The sequence below is a fragment of the Lissotriton helveticus genome, chromosome 5_1, assembly GCF_964261635.1.
Source record: "Lissotriton helveticus chromosome 5_1, aLisHel1.1, whole genome shotgun sequence".
NCBI lineage: Eukaryota > Metazoa > Chordata > Amphibia > Caudata > Salamandridae > Lissotriton > Lissotriton helveticus.
Window position 1 is genome coordinate 1,238,579,735 of NC_136065.1, and position 19,584 is coordinate 1,238,599,318.

Below are 19,584 nucleotides of genomic sequence, written 5' to 3' on the forward strand. Positions count from 1 at the left end.
CAAATCTTATTGCTCTCAAACATCTTTAAACTAAGCATTTAAATAATTTTCAAGCAATTTAATATGTAAGCATTCTTTTCATTTGTCACATAAGGTAATCAGCAGCACATTTTCTAGGTTATCTATGTTTAGAATTTTAATCACATGATTACATTACAAAGGCCAGTAACTGTTTTCTCTCTCTTTAATGCTTCTTATCACATTTTTCAAGTTATCAGACAAATTCTGCATGCTTTTACGATGCTGTAAATGATCTCATGTTTTTTTCATTATTTATTTTGCACATTTATTAATGTAAGTATCACAAATTGTATTGAATAAAGAGAATTGATAAAGGAAATTGTCTGTAAACGTTTACGCTTCATCAATATTTCGTCAATCTGTGTTTTTCAGTGCATTCATTAACAGTCCATTCATCACCGAGTGATCAATTAAAAACAGAAAACAACCACTTCAATGCTTGTAGGTCTGTCAATTCTTTTGTGAGGAGAAGGTATGTTTAGGGACCTCGCTCTCTAGGACTCAGCAAATCAAAGCAGATTCTTTAAGAACTGATAAGAAGTAAATTTAGTGTGTAAAAGTGGCAAGATATATTATATTCATTATGGCCCTCAGGGCAAGTTGGGCAGGATAGGTGGGGTATCTACCACACACAGTGAATATCATTATCACACAATTCATAGTTCTGACCCCTATGCAAACTCCTGCTTGCACAGCAATTGAAATTTAGTCCTGGACTTGTATTGAGGGGAATTGAATGTTCTCCTTGCCTATGTAGCTGGAATATTTAATACGATATCACTGCAATTGTGTCGATAATAGATTTTTCTAACTAATGTGTTGATGTGAGGTTACTCACACATAGTGCTTAGAGTCCTTGGATTAAAAGCATGTGAATCTGTAGGGGGAGAAGTATTTGTGAACCTCTAAGTAAGTGATAATTAAAATATTTCAAGGAGAAAGTTTTAAAAAACAATGTAGAAACTCAGCTGAAAACTTTTATCACACAATACAATCAAAGTGTGTGAACGTGGAGCTACTGGTCTGGTTGTTAGACCACATCCTCCATGCTGCCACGCGGCAAAATATAGAGGATGCATTATGCATCTTTGATTATGACAATTTTTCCTTGTTCATCTCATGTGTTTAGCTGAATTACATGTAACTGACTCCTCTATTCTTTTAAGTGTCCTTTAAAAGTTTACCACGTATCACAAGCACCTTATCTGACAAATGAAATACAATTGCTCATCCTTATACTCGTTAGGGATGAATACCCCCAAAACATATTTTCCTTCCTACACTCTTCAACCTCTACATTCTTTACGTAATTTTAAAGTTTTATGTAACACAAACTTGGTCCTAAGGCATTAGAGAGCTGTACATGAGCTCCAGATTACATGACAGATTTATTTATTTTTGTGTGGGGGATAAGGAGATTATGTGATTTTCCCAGCATATGCTGCAACTTGACTGATACTCCAATCACATCTCATTGGTTCTCTATATGCCCTTGTGGCGGCCCATTGAAGCCAGTAGCATAATAAAACTGACCTGTATCAATAATAATCTATAAAAGACTCCATTGGAGACATTAAATCACCTGGCAACTGATCTTCTATGGGTTTCCAAGAACTTGATGTGATGTAAAAACGTTAACAAGTTGTATATCTGCTTTAACTTGTGCTGTTACTGTACATATTTTGTAACAACAAGGGAACCCAAACAAGTAGGCCATGAAGTACAGGTGCTGAATAGCAGAGTTTCTTCCAGGGTGATTCCCGGGTGATTCACCCAAAAAGAAACTCTGCTATTCAGCACCCGAACTTCATTGAAACGGCGGTTGAGCCTATCACAGTACGCTACAAGAAATTACCCCGGTACGTGTCTTGGAAATTAATTCTATTGGAGCAGCCATCACAGCAGCTCCGTCTCACCGCGCAAGCTACCTCGACTTGGTTCTGCGGCTAATGAGGTTCTTACTTGCAGGCATGATATTAATGTCCTGATGATGATCCGCTCATTTCTTAAACGGATGAAAATGCCATCGACACCTTAATACACCTTACACGCACATAAACATTCGTTCATTTTGATGTAAAGGTGTTTGCAGTGAATTGTTTTCTTGGCACTGTATATTCCTTGTGAAACAAACCAAGCTTTTTCTGAGCCCCCTGTTGATTGTTTTTTCTTTTGTTTTGTACTATATCTGCTGAGTAGGATACAGGATTGTGTCCCAGTTTATGTATTTTTGTGTATTACTATGTTAAACGCCTACAAGTAAATATTAGACCTCTGGCCGGCTGGACAAGTCCACAAAATATAGCTACGATTGAGTCTATATTCATTTTTTAGTTTCCATCTCACTTTTTGGGGACCTCTGTTGTTGAAAATAAGTTACCATTGTACATATCTTGTCCTGTGCAAGTGAACACGTTTATATATATGTATTGTCGTCTTTATATCATTTGATATTTACATTTTGTGTTGATACCACCGTTCACATGACACTCCTATTAAACAAACAAATAAATACATATATGTTCTTTCTCACTTGATCCTCAAGATACTCAAAGTCTCGATTTACGCCTGGTAAATGGATGGAAGAGATGCAATGGACGCATTGAGATTTATTACCAAGGAGCCTGGGGGACAGTGTGTGATGATTTGTGGAGTACAGCCAATTCACAAGTTGTGTGCAGACAGCTGGGCTGTGGTAGTGTCATGGCTTCTCCCGGAGGGGCCGCTTTTGGTCAGGGAACTGGAAGCATTCTTCTGGATGATGTGCTCTGCAGAGGACAAGAATCTCACCTGTGGGACTGTCCCAACAAAGGATGGAACATACATAACTGTCTCCATAACCATGATGCTGGGGTCATCTGTTCAGGTATTTTGTAATGTATTTACCATGAAAAATAAAGGAAACACACCTTTTTATATCAATAAATAAGGAAGTAGAGTGGAGTAGAGTGGACTTTGGGTGAATGCATTTTTGGTTGTTTGATGCACTGTTGAAATATAAACTGCATTTTAATTAATTCAATGTGAAATGTATGTTTAATGACTAACTGTTAGTGTGTCAATGAGTGGGTGAATTGGGTCACTTGGAAGTTCATGTTGGGCAATTTAGATCATATGTCTGGTCTGCTGGACACCATCATATAGAATTGGTTTAAAGCTATAGCACCAATCCAGGAAAAGTCATGCGATGAAAATGTTGTGTGGACGTGACAGTGGTAAAGGGTAGCCTGAATTGAAATAGGAACTTCCACTGCCTAATGCTTAAACAAGAAGGGACTCTTGTGCTTAAATATTGCAGAAAAAAGAGAGAACCAGTGTCTCTCACACTGTGGAAGTGGAATTGAACAGAATAAGGTTTATTCTGCACAGGGTGAAATGATTATCCCCTACACAGTAAGGAAGAGAGTGGGTGGTGAGACTGCTAAAGTACAGCAGGAATTGAATATCCTGGGGTAAAGTAAGAAAATTACTTTTATTTTTTAACCTGTATTAATGCGCCAATCAAAATTGAAGTGGAAGGGGGGGGTGTATTTATCACATATGGCCAATGCCTAGGGATGACGTTTTTGCCTTAAACTAGGTAAATTATGCATAACGTGCAGAATTTAATGCAAACCAAATTCTACATGTATTGTCATTTCCCTGGCATTTTCCCCATAAACACTTGGTGGCTTGACTGACAAAATTTAACTCCGGACACAGCGTAGGCCTGTGGTAATACCATGAAAGTTAGAATCTTTCTATTTGCTGTTACAGGGGTATTGGAATTTAGTGTCTCACAAGTGATCAGGGCCTGAGAGGAGTTAGGCAGAACATCATAACTGGCCTCTTCCAACTACTACTGATGCTTCTTGCTTATACAAATACGTCAAAGGTTTTGGAGGGAAACATATATAAAATAATTTTAATCAAATTTTGGAGTGAAACATATCTAAACATTATTTTGAATCTCATAATAGATTGCGTTTGTATATGATTTTTTTCACATCTTAATTGCTCTATTTCTTCTTGTCTTTTAATTTGTGATATTAACTGGTAGTCCTACCAGGGATGGCAAAATCCAACTTTATAAAACAATTCTATCCACTAGAGACAAAATACAGCAAAATGCAAAATAGAGAGAAATATTGCCTCATATGTTAATGATGCACCAAGTTGACGCCCCACTCTAATGCTTGGGAACTAGGTTATTAATTCAAACATAGTTTTTGCTCTCTAAAATTGGAAGGAATCCCCTCTGCACTGCTGGTACATTTGAAGATGTCTCCACGAATGAAGAATTTAAGAAGGTACAATAGGCAAACCATTTGGAAGATATGTTTTATTTTCTTCACTAGGTAAACAATCATTAAGTTGTGTTTCTATTGCAGGGGAAATTACATTAACCACATTAACACAACCGACTATGACAACTACACCAGCAGGTAATAGCAGTCTGATGTGAAATGTGATTGTACCTTTTGAAATGTATATAATGTTATTCTCACCGTTGGAAAGTAATGCTCTGTTATGAGATACTTAAAACAAAATATTGTAATATTGAAGACTGACAAAAATACTGTTGTGTTTTAATTTGCTTGTATTTATGTATGTATGTATGTACATATTTATATGTATGTATGTTTGTGGTATTTCTATGGCTTGAATTTAGCCAAAAGGCAGCAGAGTACTGTACACAGTAAAATACAAGCATAACATCAACAAGTTTTAAGAGATGTTAATGGTTTGTATACCGTTCTGCATTGTTATGTGGTGTTCTTTAAGCTTCTCAACTTCACAAACATTTTGTTTTATATTGCATTTTTACAATCATATATGTTACACTCTTCAAAAATTACACATTTAGGCTCCAAATAGGAGTTTAGAAGAGCGAAATTACTGCTTGGTTTTGTTAATTTTGCTCCACGGTAAATGCGATGCAGCGTGCGGTACGAAATTCGTTTTATTAATTAAATTGTTTATTTACCTCCAATTATCCATATTTTGGTTTTTAGCACCCCCCACCCTGCCCCTCCCCCGCCCCGCCTTTCTGCCCCACCGGAACTCTCTCCACGGGCCACGGCTGTGTAGACAGAAAAATCACCTAAAACAATTATACATTTCATGGCAACCGTTTTTAAATTGTGAATTGCACTTAAAAACTCCTCCTGCCTTGAGTGACTGGAAATTGTCACAAAATATAAAAAACAAATTAGCAAAACATACCACAAAACAGCACTTTTAAGAGACTAAAGTGTAACTGAACAAAAATATTGACATCCTCATTTTCTAAAGAACATAAACACAGCGCAAAACATCACAGCCTGATTATAACATAAATACATTCAATAATAAAGTAAAACATTCCTTATGAACAACTAAATCACAAAATAGAACTGGAACAATGAAAAATCTTTACCTAATAATCACCTGCAGCTTGTGGGCAAACTCTGTCTGGTATTCTTTTTGCACCAGCCTCCGCCGAACTTGCTCCTGTCTTCCTCCCTCCCGCCGCCGCAGCCCACAGCCACCAGCGGCCACAGTGCGGAGGGGGGGGCAATCACGGACCACAACTCCCAGACGCCCTAGCGGCACGGGAAGCCGCAGCACGTAATTTCCGCGCCAGGAGGCGCACAAAAAGGGTCACAACCTCCGTGGAGTGGGGGACTCACCTGCAGCTTGGGGACAAACTCTGTCCGGTATTCTTTTTGCACCAGCCTCCGCCGAACTTGCTCCTGTCTTCCTCCCTCCCGCCGCCGCAGCCCACAGCCACCAGCGGCCGCAGTGCGGAGGGGGGGCAATCACGGACCACAACTCCCAGACGTCCTAGCGGCACCGGAAGCCGCAGCACGTAATTTCCGTGCCAGGAGGTGCACAAAAAGGGTCACAACCTCCGTGGAGTGGGGGACTCACCTGCAGCTTGGGGACAAACTCTGTCCGGTATTCTTTTTGCACCATCCTCCGCGGAACTTGGTCCTGTCTTCCTCCCTCCCGCCGCCGCAGCCCACAGCCACCAGCGGCCGCAGTGCGGAGGGGGGGGGCAATCACGGACCACAACTCCCAGACGCCCTAGCGGCACCGGAAGCCGCAGCACGTAATTTCCGCACCAGGAGGCGCACAAAAAGGGTCACAACCTCCGTGGAGTGGGTGATTCACCTGCAGCTTGGGGACAAACTCTGTCCGGTATTCTTTTTGCACCAGCCTCCGCCGAACTTGCTCCTGTCTTCCTCCCTCCCGCCGCCGCAGCCCACAGCCACCAGCGGCCGCAGTGCGGAGGGGGGGCAATCACGGACCACAACTCCCAGATGCCCTAGCGGCACCGGAAGCCGCAGCATGTAATTTACGCGCCAGGAGGCGCACAAAAAGGGTCACAACCTCCGTGGAGTGTGGGACTCACCTGCAGCTTGGAGACAAACTCTGTCCGGTATTCTTTTTGCACCAGCCTCCGCCGAACTTGCTCCTGTCTTCCTCCCTCCCGCCGCCGCAGCCCACAGCCACCAGCGGCCGCAGTTTGGAGGGGGGGCAATCACGGACCACAACTCCCAGACGCCCTAGCGGCACCGGAAGCCGCAGCACGTAATTTCCGCGCCAGGAGGCGCACAAAAAGGGTCACAACCTCCGTGGAGTGGGGGACTCACCTGCAGCTTGGGGACAAACTCTGTCCGGTATTCTTTTTGCACCAGCCTCCGCCGAACTTGCTCCTGTCTTCCTCCCTCCCGCCGCCGCAGCACACAGCCACCAGCGGCCGCAGTGCGGAGGGGGGGGCAATCACGGACCACAACTCCCAGACGCCCTAGCGGCACCAGAAGCCGCAGCACGTAATTTCCGCGCCAGGAGGCGCACAAAAAGGGTCACAACCTCCGTGGAGTGGGGGACTCACCTGCAGCTTGGGGACAAACTCTGTCCGGTATTCTTTTTGCACCAGCCTCCGCCGAACTTGCTCCTGTCTTCCTCCCTCCCACCACAGCAGCCCACAGCCACCAGCGGCCGCAGTGCGGAGGGGGGGCAATCATGGACCACAACTCCCAGACGCCCTAGCGGCACCGGAAGCCGCAGCACGTAATTTCCGCGCCAGGAGGCGCACAAAAAGGGTCACAACCTCCGTGGAGTGGGGGACTCACCTGCAGCTTGGGGACAAACTCTGTCCGGTATTCTTTTTGCACCAGCCTCCGCCGAACTTGCTCCTGGCTTCCTCCCTCCTGCTGCCGCAGCCCACAGCCACCGGCGGCCGCAGTGCGGAGGGGGGGGCAATCACAGACCACAACTCCCAGACGCCCTAGCGGCACCGGAAGCCGCAGCACGTAATTTCCGCGCCAGGAGGCGCACAAAGAGGGTCACAACCCCCGCGTCGCAGGACCGCGCGCGGGCTAAGCCCGGGCAAAGGGCGGGCCCTCTACGGCCCTCAGCGGCACGAGGAGGACGGGGACGGGCCACCCCCCTTGTTATCCCCACAAGAGAAGGTATAGTGTCTATTTGCACTTGTAGAAGACTCATGGACTTTCTGTTTCGCCAACATAGTCACATCACATATATCATGACATCTAAGGGGGCCTATCCAATTTTCATTCAAAAACGATGCCCGGGCCAGGAAATGGACACGTATACTTAAAAGCATAGAACCCATAGCACTATAAGCAAAACAAACACCGATGCTTGGCGTCAACTTCTAGATCCAATTCAAACCCTCCCACAAACCCCTGTCAGACCGAAAAAAATGTCTTACTGGGAGGAACTAAATGCTTTGTGCGGGACTAATTTTCTTCCTGTTATAGCCCCTTCCCCTGTAAAAGGCTCTACTATCGACCATTGTGCAGATATTCTTTGCGATCCACGCCTATCACCCAAGGAGGATAGCAGCCAAGCTAGTGGATTGTCACATGGCCAAAGTGCGAAAAGGAAGCACGAAGGGGTTAACGAATACGAAACAGAAGTTAAAATACAAAAACTCTGTACTGATCCCTCATCGCCTGCCATAAATTCTATCTTACTTAAAATGCACACTGAAGCTCTGGATGACGAAGTAGCATCCCCTCGTCTGCAACTATTGCCCCAGTTTGAACTGATGATAAGATCTGTAATAGCACCCCTGCTTGACCAAATCAACATCTTAGGGGACAGGTTGACAAGCCTAGAGACTATCATAAAAGCCAATTCTTTCCCTCCCGCAAAGATTGATGGATCTAATTGTTTTACTCTCCCTACTGCTCCCAAAGGGCCCCACATTATAAAAACTGTTCCAACTGTAAGTAAACCTCCCAACTGCCCACCTTACATAGTTACCAAAATCGCCCATACATCTGTGAGCAATACCACAAAAAATTTCTTTACCGATAGACAACCTCCCAAGAGACAACCTCGAACTACCGCCAAATTTGCTCGTAAACCTGCGTTATCTAATTACTCTGCTATTAGAGCAGAACCTAACAGAGCAGCTTGTATAGATTTGCCTCCAGAAGCCGCCCCCTTTGTGCTCGTTCTTGCAGGAGTACCTGCACCCATCCATGGGAAACCTGAAAGACACCAGGACCTATTGCACAAGGTCCAGTTTTGGTTATCAAAAAATAGACCCCTGCCACCCAATAAAGACGGTGGTATACTGAGTGTTAGAAGGGTGGGCTGGTTAGGGTCATCTTCTAAAGAAATTCCCGGGGACCTAGTTCTTGTCAAATTTAGGGACAGGCACACAGTCCCCTACTTACGGTCCTCCCTGCCGCATGAAAATGATGGCTCCATCTCCGTCTGGGATCTGTATGATTTTTATCCGAGTACCCCACCTATTCCCTCACCAAGATTAACAGCCTTACACAAATATCCCCTAGGTAAGGGTACTATCAATTCTCCTACTCTTTTTAGATCAGCGCTTGCTATTAGAAACCCATAGTGAATGTTTTATGAAAATCAGCAAATGTTTATGAAAATTAGAATTATGTAAATATGTATCGTGGTTTTATTGTACCTTGTGTTTTATATTGATGTATACTTTTATGATTTCTTTGTGAAATCGAAATAAAGTTATGAGAAATTATAAGTAGCACTTAAAGTGCACTCTTATTGGCTTGGATAGGTTCTGGATCACAAACCTGTGCTGTTTGGGTAGACGCCCTCCCCGGCCTGATGGAGGGAATTTGTGGGAAGAATAAGATAGGGAAGACGTGGGCATGTAAGGGAATATGGTTGCAGTTGCTGGTAAGGGGAGTTCTCATATGTGTGTTGAGCAATATCCTTGTTGCATGGCAAGGTAGGTACTTTCAGCGCACTTAACCTGGCAATACGTCTAGTAGCTACAAGACTAGTTACTTGTCTCACAGCAAGTGTATTGAAGTGTCTGGTATGTATTTTTGCTCTTTTGCTCACTTCTATCAGGTCAACCATGTGTTGTCTTCGTGCAGAACTTATAGCTCTGCACATATCAATGAAATGTTACATGGCAGATCTACATTCCTTTTGATGTGCTGGGACGAGCGTTGCTATGCTGTGTGACACATTTTGGAGATGAGTTCCAGCCTTCACAATTGCCTCTGTCAACATTCTGGAGTGTTAAGCAGCTTCACATCACCACCTTGTCAGAATTCATTTGCACATCTGTTGCAATGACTGTGATATAGTCTTGTTATGCACAGGAGGGCATACTTCAGTTGTCACAGGCTCCACTATTTTCTACACAATTCAATTCCAGGCACCTACAAGGGTGAAGAGATAAAAACTGTCACTGAAGTAAGTTTTATCATACACTGCATTTCCCATGACGCTTTGGGGCGAACTGAGTGTTGGCACTTGAGGCAGTGTGTTTTCCAACCATTTTATTTTGTTTGAGAAGACTCCCTTCAGCTAATGTGCTGAGGAGTTATGGATGATGCACCTGTGCCTTGTGAGTGGTACAGAGAACTGAGAAGGTGTTAGGCAGCATTTCGAGCACCCCCAAAACAATGTGTTGCTGTCGCACGTATGGTTCATACTCACATGTTGAACAACCTATAATTTATTACATAATTAAATGCATGAAGAGCATACACCAGTTGTCGCCAGTGTGTGACACTGCTGTTACTCTGTTCCTTTCTCCAGAGTCCCCATGCACCACCACGAACTCTTATGACCTCAGGTTCCACACCTGAAGCCTGATGTCATACAATAATCCTACAACGCATCTCCCTGTTTATAAGCACGAATTAGCTAACCCACAGCACACCCCCTTCTATCGAAACATGAATTAGCTACACCATGCCCCAACCAAATAATAACTAAAATAAAAAACTAATACTACAACTGTGCATTAAAATAAAATGAGTACAATATTTCACATAGCTACGTATTGCTGCAAACATGAATTAGCTAAACAATGCCCCAACCAAATAAAAACAAAATAAAAAACAAATACTAAAACTGTGCTTCAAAATAAAATGAGTACAATATTTCACATAGCTATATATTGCTGCATAAATAGTTGTCTAACCATCTAGGTGGTTTCCTGACTCTTTTCTCCTTCACACATTCATGATCCAGTGCCAATGACTTCTCACTATCAGATATCACCTTGACATTATCTTCTCCTTCACATCCCCAATTCCTCACTGTCCTCAGCAGACCCCCTTTCTTCAATCAACTCCATCCTTGGCTCCAAAAAATCCTATCGAGTTTTCAAAACACATTAAATCCATGCATTCATTTGTGTTGGTATTTGTTACCACCTCATCACCCCACAAATCTGAGTCAGACTTGTGTGAGTCATCATGATTGCATTCCCACATGTCACTGAAACCTACTGCTACTCTATTCATATGCCACATTTTTCAGTACTCAACCTTACCAAATTGCATAAAATCTCCACAACTTCCTTTGCTTCATAGAGATGTGATTTCCTCCAATCTAGAAATCCAGGCTCTTAATTCAGACACATTCACCCACTTTTAAACTTGCTGGTTTAGATCCTCTCCTTGTGTCACAGTACTCTTTACTCTTTTCGTGACCTGGCTTCATTCTTCCTCTTCAATTGACTACTGTTCCACACCAACGTGGACTAACCCCCCAAGGGATTTCTACCTCTCATCATGACAAAAGGTGATACTTCTGTAGTCTCGTTACTAGTGACTCTATAAGCCCTAATCATCTTACCTACTTGAGCCTAGCAATCCTCCTGCTTACTGGCTATTGACAATTGTGTAACATCCTTGACTCTCAGTTGAACCTTTTCACTATTCCGTTTTCAGCAGGAGTTTTACAGTGATGTGGTTTTATACTTCACACCAATATGCTCAAAATAGAATTTTGCCTTGTGTGAAACAAATTGTACACCATTATCACTCAAATTATTTACAGAAATGCCTTCAGAGTGAATACTTGAACTAGTAATTCCAACACTGCATCAGTATCAGCCATATAAACTATTTTCACCATTGGCCACCAAGAGAATAAATCAATTATAACACAAAATATACTTCTGTGGATCTCCAAAAGGCCCTATGATGTCAATAGCCACCAACACCCAGGGAAATTGTGAAATCAAACAATCACTCCTGGGAGGCCATCATGGTTAGTTTTGTTATCTAATATTTAATTTGGACATTTTTTTACATACCTCTCCACCTCTAAGTCAATACCTGCAACCAAAATAGCTTCTTTACAACAGACTTCGTCCGAGTGACTCCAGAATGCTCTTCATGTCCCAAACAAATGACAACTTCACGCAGTCGCCGGTGGAATTACCCATTGTCCCCTTAAAATTGTATAATTTTCTAAAGTGAGCTCTGATCTTATCTCAAAAAAAGGCTTAATAAACTGACTCAAATTATCCTTCTTTGACCTAACCCCACTCAAATTAGTGTTGATGACTGTGACGTTTTATTGCTCTCATACTCCTCAATCCATTCTTCACTTCTGACAGCAGGTTTACCACTATTATGCACCAGTGCCACCTGAAATTCATTCCTCCTTCATCTTCACACTCTTCCATATCATTTGGTATCCTTGAAAAAAATCAGAAACCTAGTTTGCTTTGCCAGGGAGATACACCACATTGTACGGAAAGTCTTGCAAGCGCATAGACAACAGACAACAGTGCTGACCTTGCAGAGGCTTTTACAGTACTTTCTACAGTTACAAAGTTCACCAAGGGCTTACGATGGCAATGGTAAATGGCTACTCCCACACAAAAGCTCTGAAATGTTTAGAGGCCTATGCATATGCTAGATATGCTAAAGTCTAACACTCTATAACGGGGTATTTTTCCTCGGTAGATGAAAAAGACCTGAAGGCATATGCAATCTCCTTCCTCCCCCTCTTCCTCCATGGACTTATCTTTGACACTTTGTGGAATGGGTTCAGACACAAACGGCTTAGTCATTATTTGTATTTATTCATTTATATTTAGAATTTTTTTTAAAGAGAAATATATCACTTTGTTATTAGAGTGTTGTACATAAACATTAGATCTGGGTTCATGTAATTCGATCTCAGGCTTTGTAATTGAGTCCGTTCCATGTAATTTAAAGTACTCTACACAGGAAACCAGCATCTAGGTCAAAAGTTCATGGCGTCATGTTGATGCATGTCTACCGGAGAGGTATTGTTTCCTTAGGGTGCCATCCTGTGGGTGGAAAGCCTCAGGACCACAAACGTATTTTATGAATGAGTAGAGCAGAAATTACTAGACTTCTTTCCTGAATGCGTGGATTGAGGGATTAGAACTAATCTAAGATGGAAGTGAGTTCCATATTCTTGTTGAAGATCCATAGAAGGTGCGTCTGTAGGTCTTACTTTTCTTGAATCTTGGAGTTTCTAGCAGTTGGGTGTTAGCACTCTTTAATGAGTGGCTTCCTCCTGAAAACTTGAGCTAATGTGTTAGATAGCTATGTGTCTTAACATGCAGAGCGTGAAGTCCACTCATCTAGTTGGAGCCACTGGAGTGACTTCGGAGATGGTGTGATATGATCGAGAAGCATTGGTCCAGTTAATAACCTCACTGTGGTATTTAAGATTGCCCTTATTAGTGCAGTGTGCGCTTTTTGCAGGCCTGTTAGAATTGCACTCCCGTAGTCTAGTGTGGACACAACCAGCGACTGAATTATGAGTTTGAAGTCTTGTGATGGCAAGAAAGGCTTCAGTTTCTTAAGTAGGCTGAGTTGGTGATAGGCACTGCGATTGGTGGCGCTGTTGTGTACCTGTATGTCAAGGTTTGTGTCTAGTGTGATCCCAAGAGATTTTATTTTTTTGACCTTAATGGATATGCAGTAAGTAGATGACATCTAAGGCCCTGATTATGAGTCCGTCTGTCCGAGGACTGCCAGAGTCGTGGGGGTGTGACGGTAGCCACCCAGCATTGGCGGACTGACCACCCCATTCCGAGTTAAGTGGTCGGATAGTCATGGGTCCACCGACACCACCAGGGAACCTCTGTTCCCTGGCGGTGGTGCAGAAGTCAGGATGCCGCAATATACGTGGCCTCGGTCCCACCAGGCATATTATGAGTTTACTCTCCACTAGTGGTGTAATGGAGGCTCTTACTCCATGTACACTGTGGCACTGATGAAACAAAGGGGCCCCTACAGGGCTCCCTGTGCCTCCTCCGCACATTGATGCACACAGAGGGGCATAACATGTGCCCCTCTGCCTGCATGCACACCAGTTCCTGCACCTCATAGACTTTGGAGTCCATGACATGCAGGAACGATATTGTGCAATCCCACTGCAGCACCTTTTTCAAAGGCACTGCCACCTTTGAAAGAGGCACTGCCATTGGGCCCCCATGCTGCCAGACTGCAAGACCACTTCTAAGTCGTATTCTGACAGGCAGGCGGTGGTAAGTCTTGGCGGTGCGGGAGCAAGGCAGTAGTGGACCAACCACTCCTGTACTGCTGAAACTCAGAATCGGGCCCTTGGTGTGTCATCCATTCATGTACTGGCAGGGGCAGGGGATGGCAAGAATAGCAGGATTTCTATTTTCATGGTATTCAATTTGAGGTATTTCCATGATTGCCAAGTTTGAATTTTCACCAGTATGTCCTTTACTCAAGTGATAGCTTCTGGGTGGAATTTTTTAAGTAGAGTTGCATGTCGTTTGCTTACATGTAGTACCCAATGTTCACCATTTACTGGATCCTAGTCAATGGGTTCATGCATAGGTTGAAGAGTGTTGGAGCTATAATGGATCTTTTCTCACTAGATATGTCTTGCATTATGAGCTTCCCAGTTTGATTCATTGAGAACTATTATTAAAAAAAGAGGTGAACCCTTTGAGAACGCTACCTGAGAACACCACTCTTTGTTCAAGTAGCTCCAGAAGTCTGTCATGATTAATTTCTTTTGTCCTCATTTTGCCAACTCTCTTGTTGGGACTCTTCCTATCTCTCTATACTGTGTGTGTAGACCATTAGAAAGAGGACGGGATACCCCTTAAGAAGAATGCTGTTTCCATTCCCATCTCCTTTCCCCTCCGGGGACCATAGGTGAGTTTCTGGAGAAATCAGGACTGAAAACATATTTTCCTTAATCATTGGACCCACTTGTCTTCTCTCTCCAATCCAGTGGTGTAACGAAACTTGAGGGGGCCCCCCTGCAAACTACATGAAGCCCCCCCCCATTTTCCGTGCCAGTCTACAGCTCTCAGGCCACGACCCGCCATACTGCAGGGGATGCGGGTCGATTGTTACACCACTGTCACCAATACAGCCGTTATAAGTAACACTGGATGGTGGAGTCAAAGGTTGGGCTTAGTCTGCCAGCAGGCTGTCATAGGTGGTGGTCCATTCATTACAAGGTCCCTGCCATCAGTACGCCGGGGAAGTTTGCCCAATTTTAGGTGGGTTTCCTCATGCAGACTCCTGTCATGATATACAACTTCGGGCCCACTCATCGTTCAGTTTTGACAAAAGTGCATCCACTGCTCCTTCTCGTTCCCTTTTTAAAACATTAGACAAAGCGACAATTTGTCCTTGTTCATCTCATGTGTTTAGCTGAATTATATGTAACTGATTCCTCTATTCTTTTAAGTGTCCTTTAAAAGTTTACCACGTATCACAAGCACCTTATCTGACAAATGAAATACAATTTCTCATCCTTATACTCGTTAGGGATGAATACCCCCAAAAAATATTTTCCTTCCTACACTCTTCAACCTTTACATTCTTTACGTAATTTTGAAGTTTTATGTAACACAAACTTGGTCCTAAGGCATTAGAGAGCTGTACATGAGCTCCAGATTACATAGCACAATGTATTCTTTTATGTTAGACATAGGAGATTAAGTGAATTCCCCAAAATCACAAAATGTTGAATTGTGGACAGAATTAGAACCTGGTAACCCATTTCCAAAGTTTGCAGCTCTGGCCATTAGGTCACACCTATTCCGACTCATTTATATGGTTCGAACATGCCCCAAGGACATTAGAACACTTTACATGAACACCAGATTACATGACATATTTATTTATTTTTGTGTGGGGGATAAGGAGATTATGTGATTTTCCCAGCATAAGCTGCAACTTGACTGATACTCCAATCACATCTCATTGGTTCTCTATATGCCCTTGTGGCGGCTCATTAGCATAATAAAACTGGCCTGTATCAATAATAATCTATAAAAGACTCCATTGGAGACTTTAAATCACCTGGCAACTGATCTTCTATTGGTTTCCAAGAACCTGATGTGATGTAAAAACGTTAACAAGTTGTATATCTGCTTTAACTTGTGCTGTTACTATTGTATATATTTTGTAACAACAAGGGAGCCTAAACAAGTTGGCCATGAAGTACAGGTGCTGAATAGCAGAGTTTCTTCCAGGGTGATTCCCGGGTGATTCACCCAAGAAGAAACTCTGCTATTCAGCACCCGAACTTCATGGAAACGGCGGTTGAGCCTATCACAGTACGCTACAAGAAATTACCCCCGTACGTGTCTTGGAAATGAATTCTATTGGAGCAGCCATCACAGCAGCTCCGTCTCACCGCTCAAGCTACCTCGACTTGGTTCTGCCGCTAATGAGGTTCTAACTTACAGGCATGATATTAATGTCCTGATGATGATCCGCTCATTTCTTAAACGGGTGAAAATGCCATCGACACCTTAATACACCTTACACGCACATAAACTTTCGTTCATTTTGATGTAAAGGTGTTTGCAGTGAATTGTTTTCTTGGCACTGTATATTCCTTGTGAAACAAACCAAGCTTTATCTGAGCCCCCTGTTGATTGTTTTTTCTTTTGTTTTGTACTATATCTGCTGAGTAGGATACAGGATTGTGTCCCAGTTTATGTATTTTTGTGTATTACTATGTTAAACGCCTACAAGTAAATATTAGACCTCTGGCCGGCTGGACAAGTCCACAAAATATAGCTACGATTGAATCTATATTCATTTTTTGGTTTCCATCTCACTTTCTGGGGACCTCTGTTGTTGAAAATAAGTTACCATTGTACATATCTTGTCCTGTGCAAGTGAACACGTTTATATATCTGTATTGTCGTCTTTATATCATTTGATATTTACATTTTATGTTGATACCACTGTTCACATGACACTCCTTTTAAACAAACAAATAAATATATATATGTTCTTTCTCACTTGATCCTCAAGATACTCAAAGTCTGGATTTACGCCTGGTAAATGGATGGAAGAGATGCAATGGACGCATTGAGATTTATTACCAAGGAGCCTGGGGGACAGTGTGTGATGATTTGTGGAGTGCAGCCAATTCACAAGTTGTGTGCAGACAGCTGGGCTGTGGTAGTGTCATGGCTTCTCCTGGAGGGGCCGCTTTTGGTCAGGGAACTGGAAGCATTCTTCTGGATGATGTCCTCTGCAGAGGACAAGAATCTCACCTGTGGGACTGTCCCAACAAAGGATGGAACATACATAACTGTCTCCATAACCATGATGCTGGGGTCATCTGTTCAGGTATTTTGTAATGTATTTACCATGAAAAATAAAGGAAACACACCTTTTTTTATATCAATAAATAAGGAAGAAGAGTGGAGTAGAGTGGACTTTGGGTGAATGCATTTTTGGTTGTTTGATGCACTGTTGAAATATAAACTGCATTTTAATTAATTCAATGTGAAATGTATGTTTAATGACTAACTGTTAGTGTGTCAATGAGTGGGTGAATTGGGTCACTTGGAAGTTCATGTTGGGCAATTTAGATCATATGTCTGGTCTGCTGTACACCATCATATAGAATTGGTTTAAAACTATAGCACCAATCCAGGAAAAGTCATGCGATGAAAATGTTGTGTGGACGTGACAGTGGTAAAGGGTAGCCTGAATTGAAATAGGAACTTCCACTGCCTAATGCTTAAACAAGAAGGGACTCTTGTGCTTAAATATTGCAGAAAAAAGAGAGACCCAGTGCCTCTCACACTGTGGAAGTGGAATTGAACAGAATAAGGTTTATTCTGCACAGGGTGAAATGATTATCCCCTACACAGTAAGGAAGAGAGTGGGTGGTGAGACTGCTAAAGTACAGCAGGAATTGAATATCCTGGGGTAAAGTAAGAACATTAGTTTTATTTTTTAACCTGTATAAATGCGCCAATCAAAATTGAAGTGGAAGGGGGGGTGTATTTATCACATATGGCCAATGCCTAGGGATGACGTTTTTGCCTTAAACTAGGTAAATTATGCATAACGTGCAGAATTTAACGCAAACCAAATTCTACATGTATTGTCATTTCCCTGGCATTTTCCCCATGAACAGTTGGTGGCTTGACTGACAAAATTTAACTTAGGACACAGCGTAGGCCTTTGGTAATACCATGAAACTTAGAATCTTTCTATTTGCTGTTACAGGGGCATTGGAATTTAGTGTCTCACAAGTGATCAGGGCCTGAGAGGAGTTAGGCAGAACATCATAACTGGCCTCTTCCAACTACTACTGATGCTTCTTGCTTATACAAATACGTCAAAGGTTTTGGAGCGAAACATATATAAAATAATTGTAATCAAATTTTGGAGGGAAACATATCTAAACATTATTTTTAATCTCCTATTAATTGAATTTCATAATAGATTGCGTTTGTATATGATTTTTTTCACATCTTCATTGCTCTATTTCTTCTTGTCTTTTAATTTGTGGTATTAACTGGTAGACCTACCAGGGATGGCAAAATCCAACTTTATAAAACAATTCTATCCACTAGAGACAAAATACAGCAAAATGCAAAACGGAGAGAAATATTGCCTCATATGTTAATGATGCACCAAGTTGACGCCCCACTCTAATGCTTGGGAACTATGGGGCATATTATCAAGGGGGTTTATCTCCGCTTTTTTGGCTTTAAAAGCCAAGAAAGCGGAGATAAAATTATCTCCCTATTACCTAGCTGTCGCTAACACCAGTTAGCGACAGCTAGTAGGAGATAGCGACCATCTTGGGCCCCGCTTTGCATGTCAGTGAAATTTATCACTAATGACATGCAAAGTGGGCGTGCCAAGATGTTAGCGACTGGAAACATTCGCTAACATCGCTATCTCCTATTACCAACTTTTGGAGATATTCGCGCTAAGCGCGAATATGTCTAAAAGCTAACACCTGCCCGAGCAGTTCTTAGCCATGTTATCCAATGGTAGGTGGATAACATGGCTAAGAGCATTAGCTCGGTAATGCATGAATATCGCTGACTTTTCAGCGATATTCATGCATTTCAGACGATTTTTATCGCTTAGGAGATAAACCTTGGTAATAGCAAGGTTCCTAAGCGATAAAAATCGCCGCAGCTCGGCGATAAAAATATTGCCGCTAAGCCAACATAGCGATAGTTATCGCTAGTTGTTGGTAATATGCCCCTAGGTTATTAATTCAAACATAGTTTTTGCTCTCTAAAATTGGAAGGAATCCCCTCTGCACTGCTGATACATTTGAAGATGTCTCCACGAATGAAGAATTTAACAAGGTACAATAGGCAAACCATTTGGAAAATATGTTTTATTTTCTTCACTAGGTAAACAATCATTAAGTTGTGTTTCTATTGCAGGGGAAATTACATTAACCACAGTAACACAACCAACTATGACAACTACACCAGCAGGTAATAGCAGTCTGATGTGAAATGTGATTGAACCTTTTGAAATGTATATAATGTTATTCTCACCGTTTGAAAGTAATGCTCTGTTATGAGATTCTTAAAAAAAAATATTGTAATATTGAAGACTGACAAAAATACTGTTGTGTTTTAATTTGCTTGTATTTATGTATGTATGTATGTACATATTTATATGTATGTATGTATGTGGTATTTCTATGGCTTGAATTTAGCCAAAAGGCAGCAGAGTAGAGTACTGTACACAGTAAAATACAAGCATAACATCAACAAGTTTTCAGAGATGTTAATGGTTTGTATACCGTTCTGCATTGTTATGTGGTGTTCTTTAAGCTTCTCAACTTCACAAACATTTTGTTTTATATTGCATTTTTACAATCATATATGTTACACTCTTCAAAAATTACACATTTAGGCTCCAAATAAGAGTTTAGAAGAGCGAAATTACTGCTTGGCTTTGTTAATTTTGCTCCACGCAAAATGCGATGCAGCGTGCTTTACGAAATTCGTTTTATTATTTAAATTGTTTACTTACCTCCAACTATCCATATTTCGGT

At 42.1% G+C, this 19,584-nt stretch overlaps 1 protein-coding gene across 1 annotated transcript in view; it reads left to right on the top strand.

Moving 5' to 3' along the window:
• LOC144755247 (scavenger receptor cysteine-rich domain-containing protein DMBT1-like) overlaps positions 1-19,584 on the top strand; it is a 1,092,132-nt gene that overhangs the window by 312,693 nt on the left and 759,855 nt on the right. The window contains exons 3-6 of the mRNA XM_078643990.1: positions 2,567-2,887; positions 4,392-4,445; positions 16,566-16,886; positions 18,962-19,015. Of these exons, the coding sequence (XP_078500116.1) occupies positions 2,725-2,887; positions 4,392-4,445; positions 16,566-16,886; positions 18,962-19,015 (592 nt within the window). The 5' untranslated portion in view covers positions 2,567-2,724. The remainder of the gene's footprint in view (positions 1-2,566; positions 2,888-4,391; positions 4,446-16,565; positions 16,887-18,961; positions 19,016-19,584) is intronic.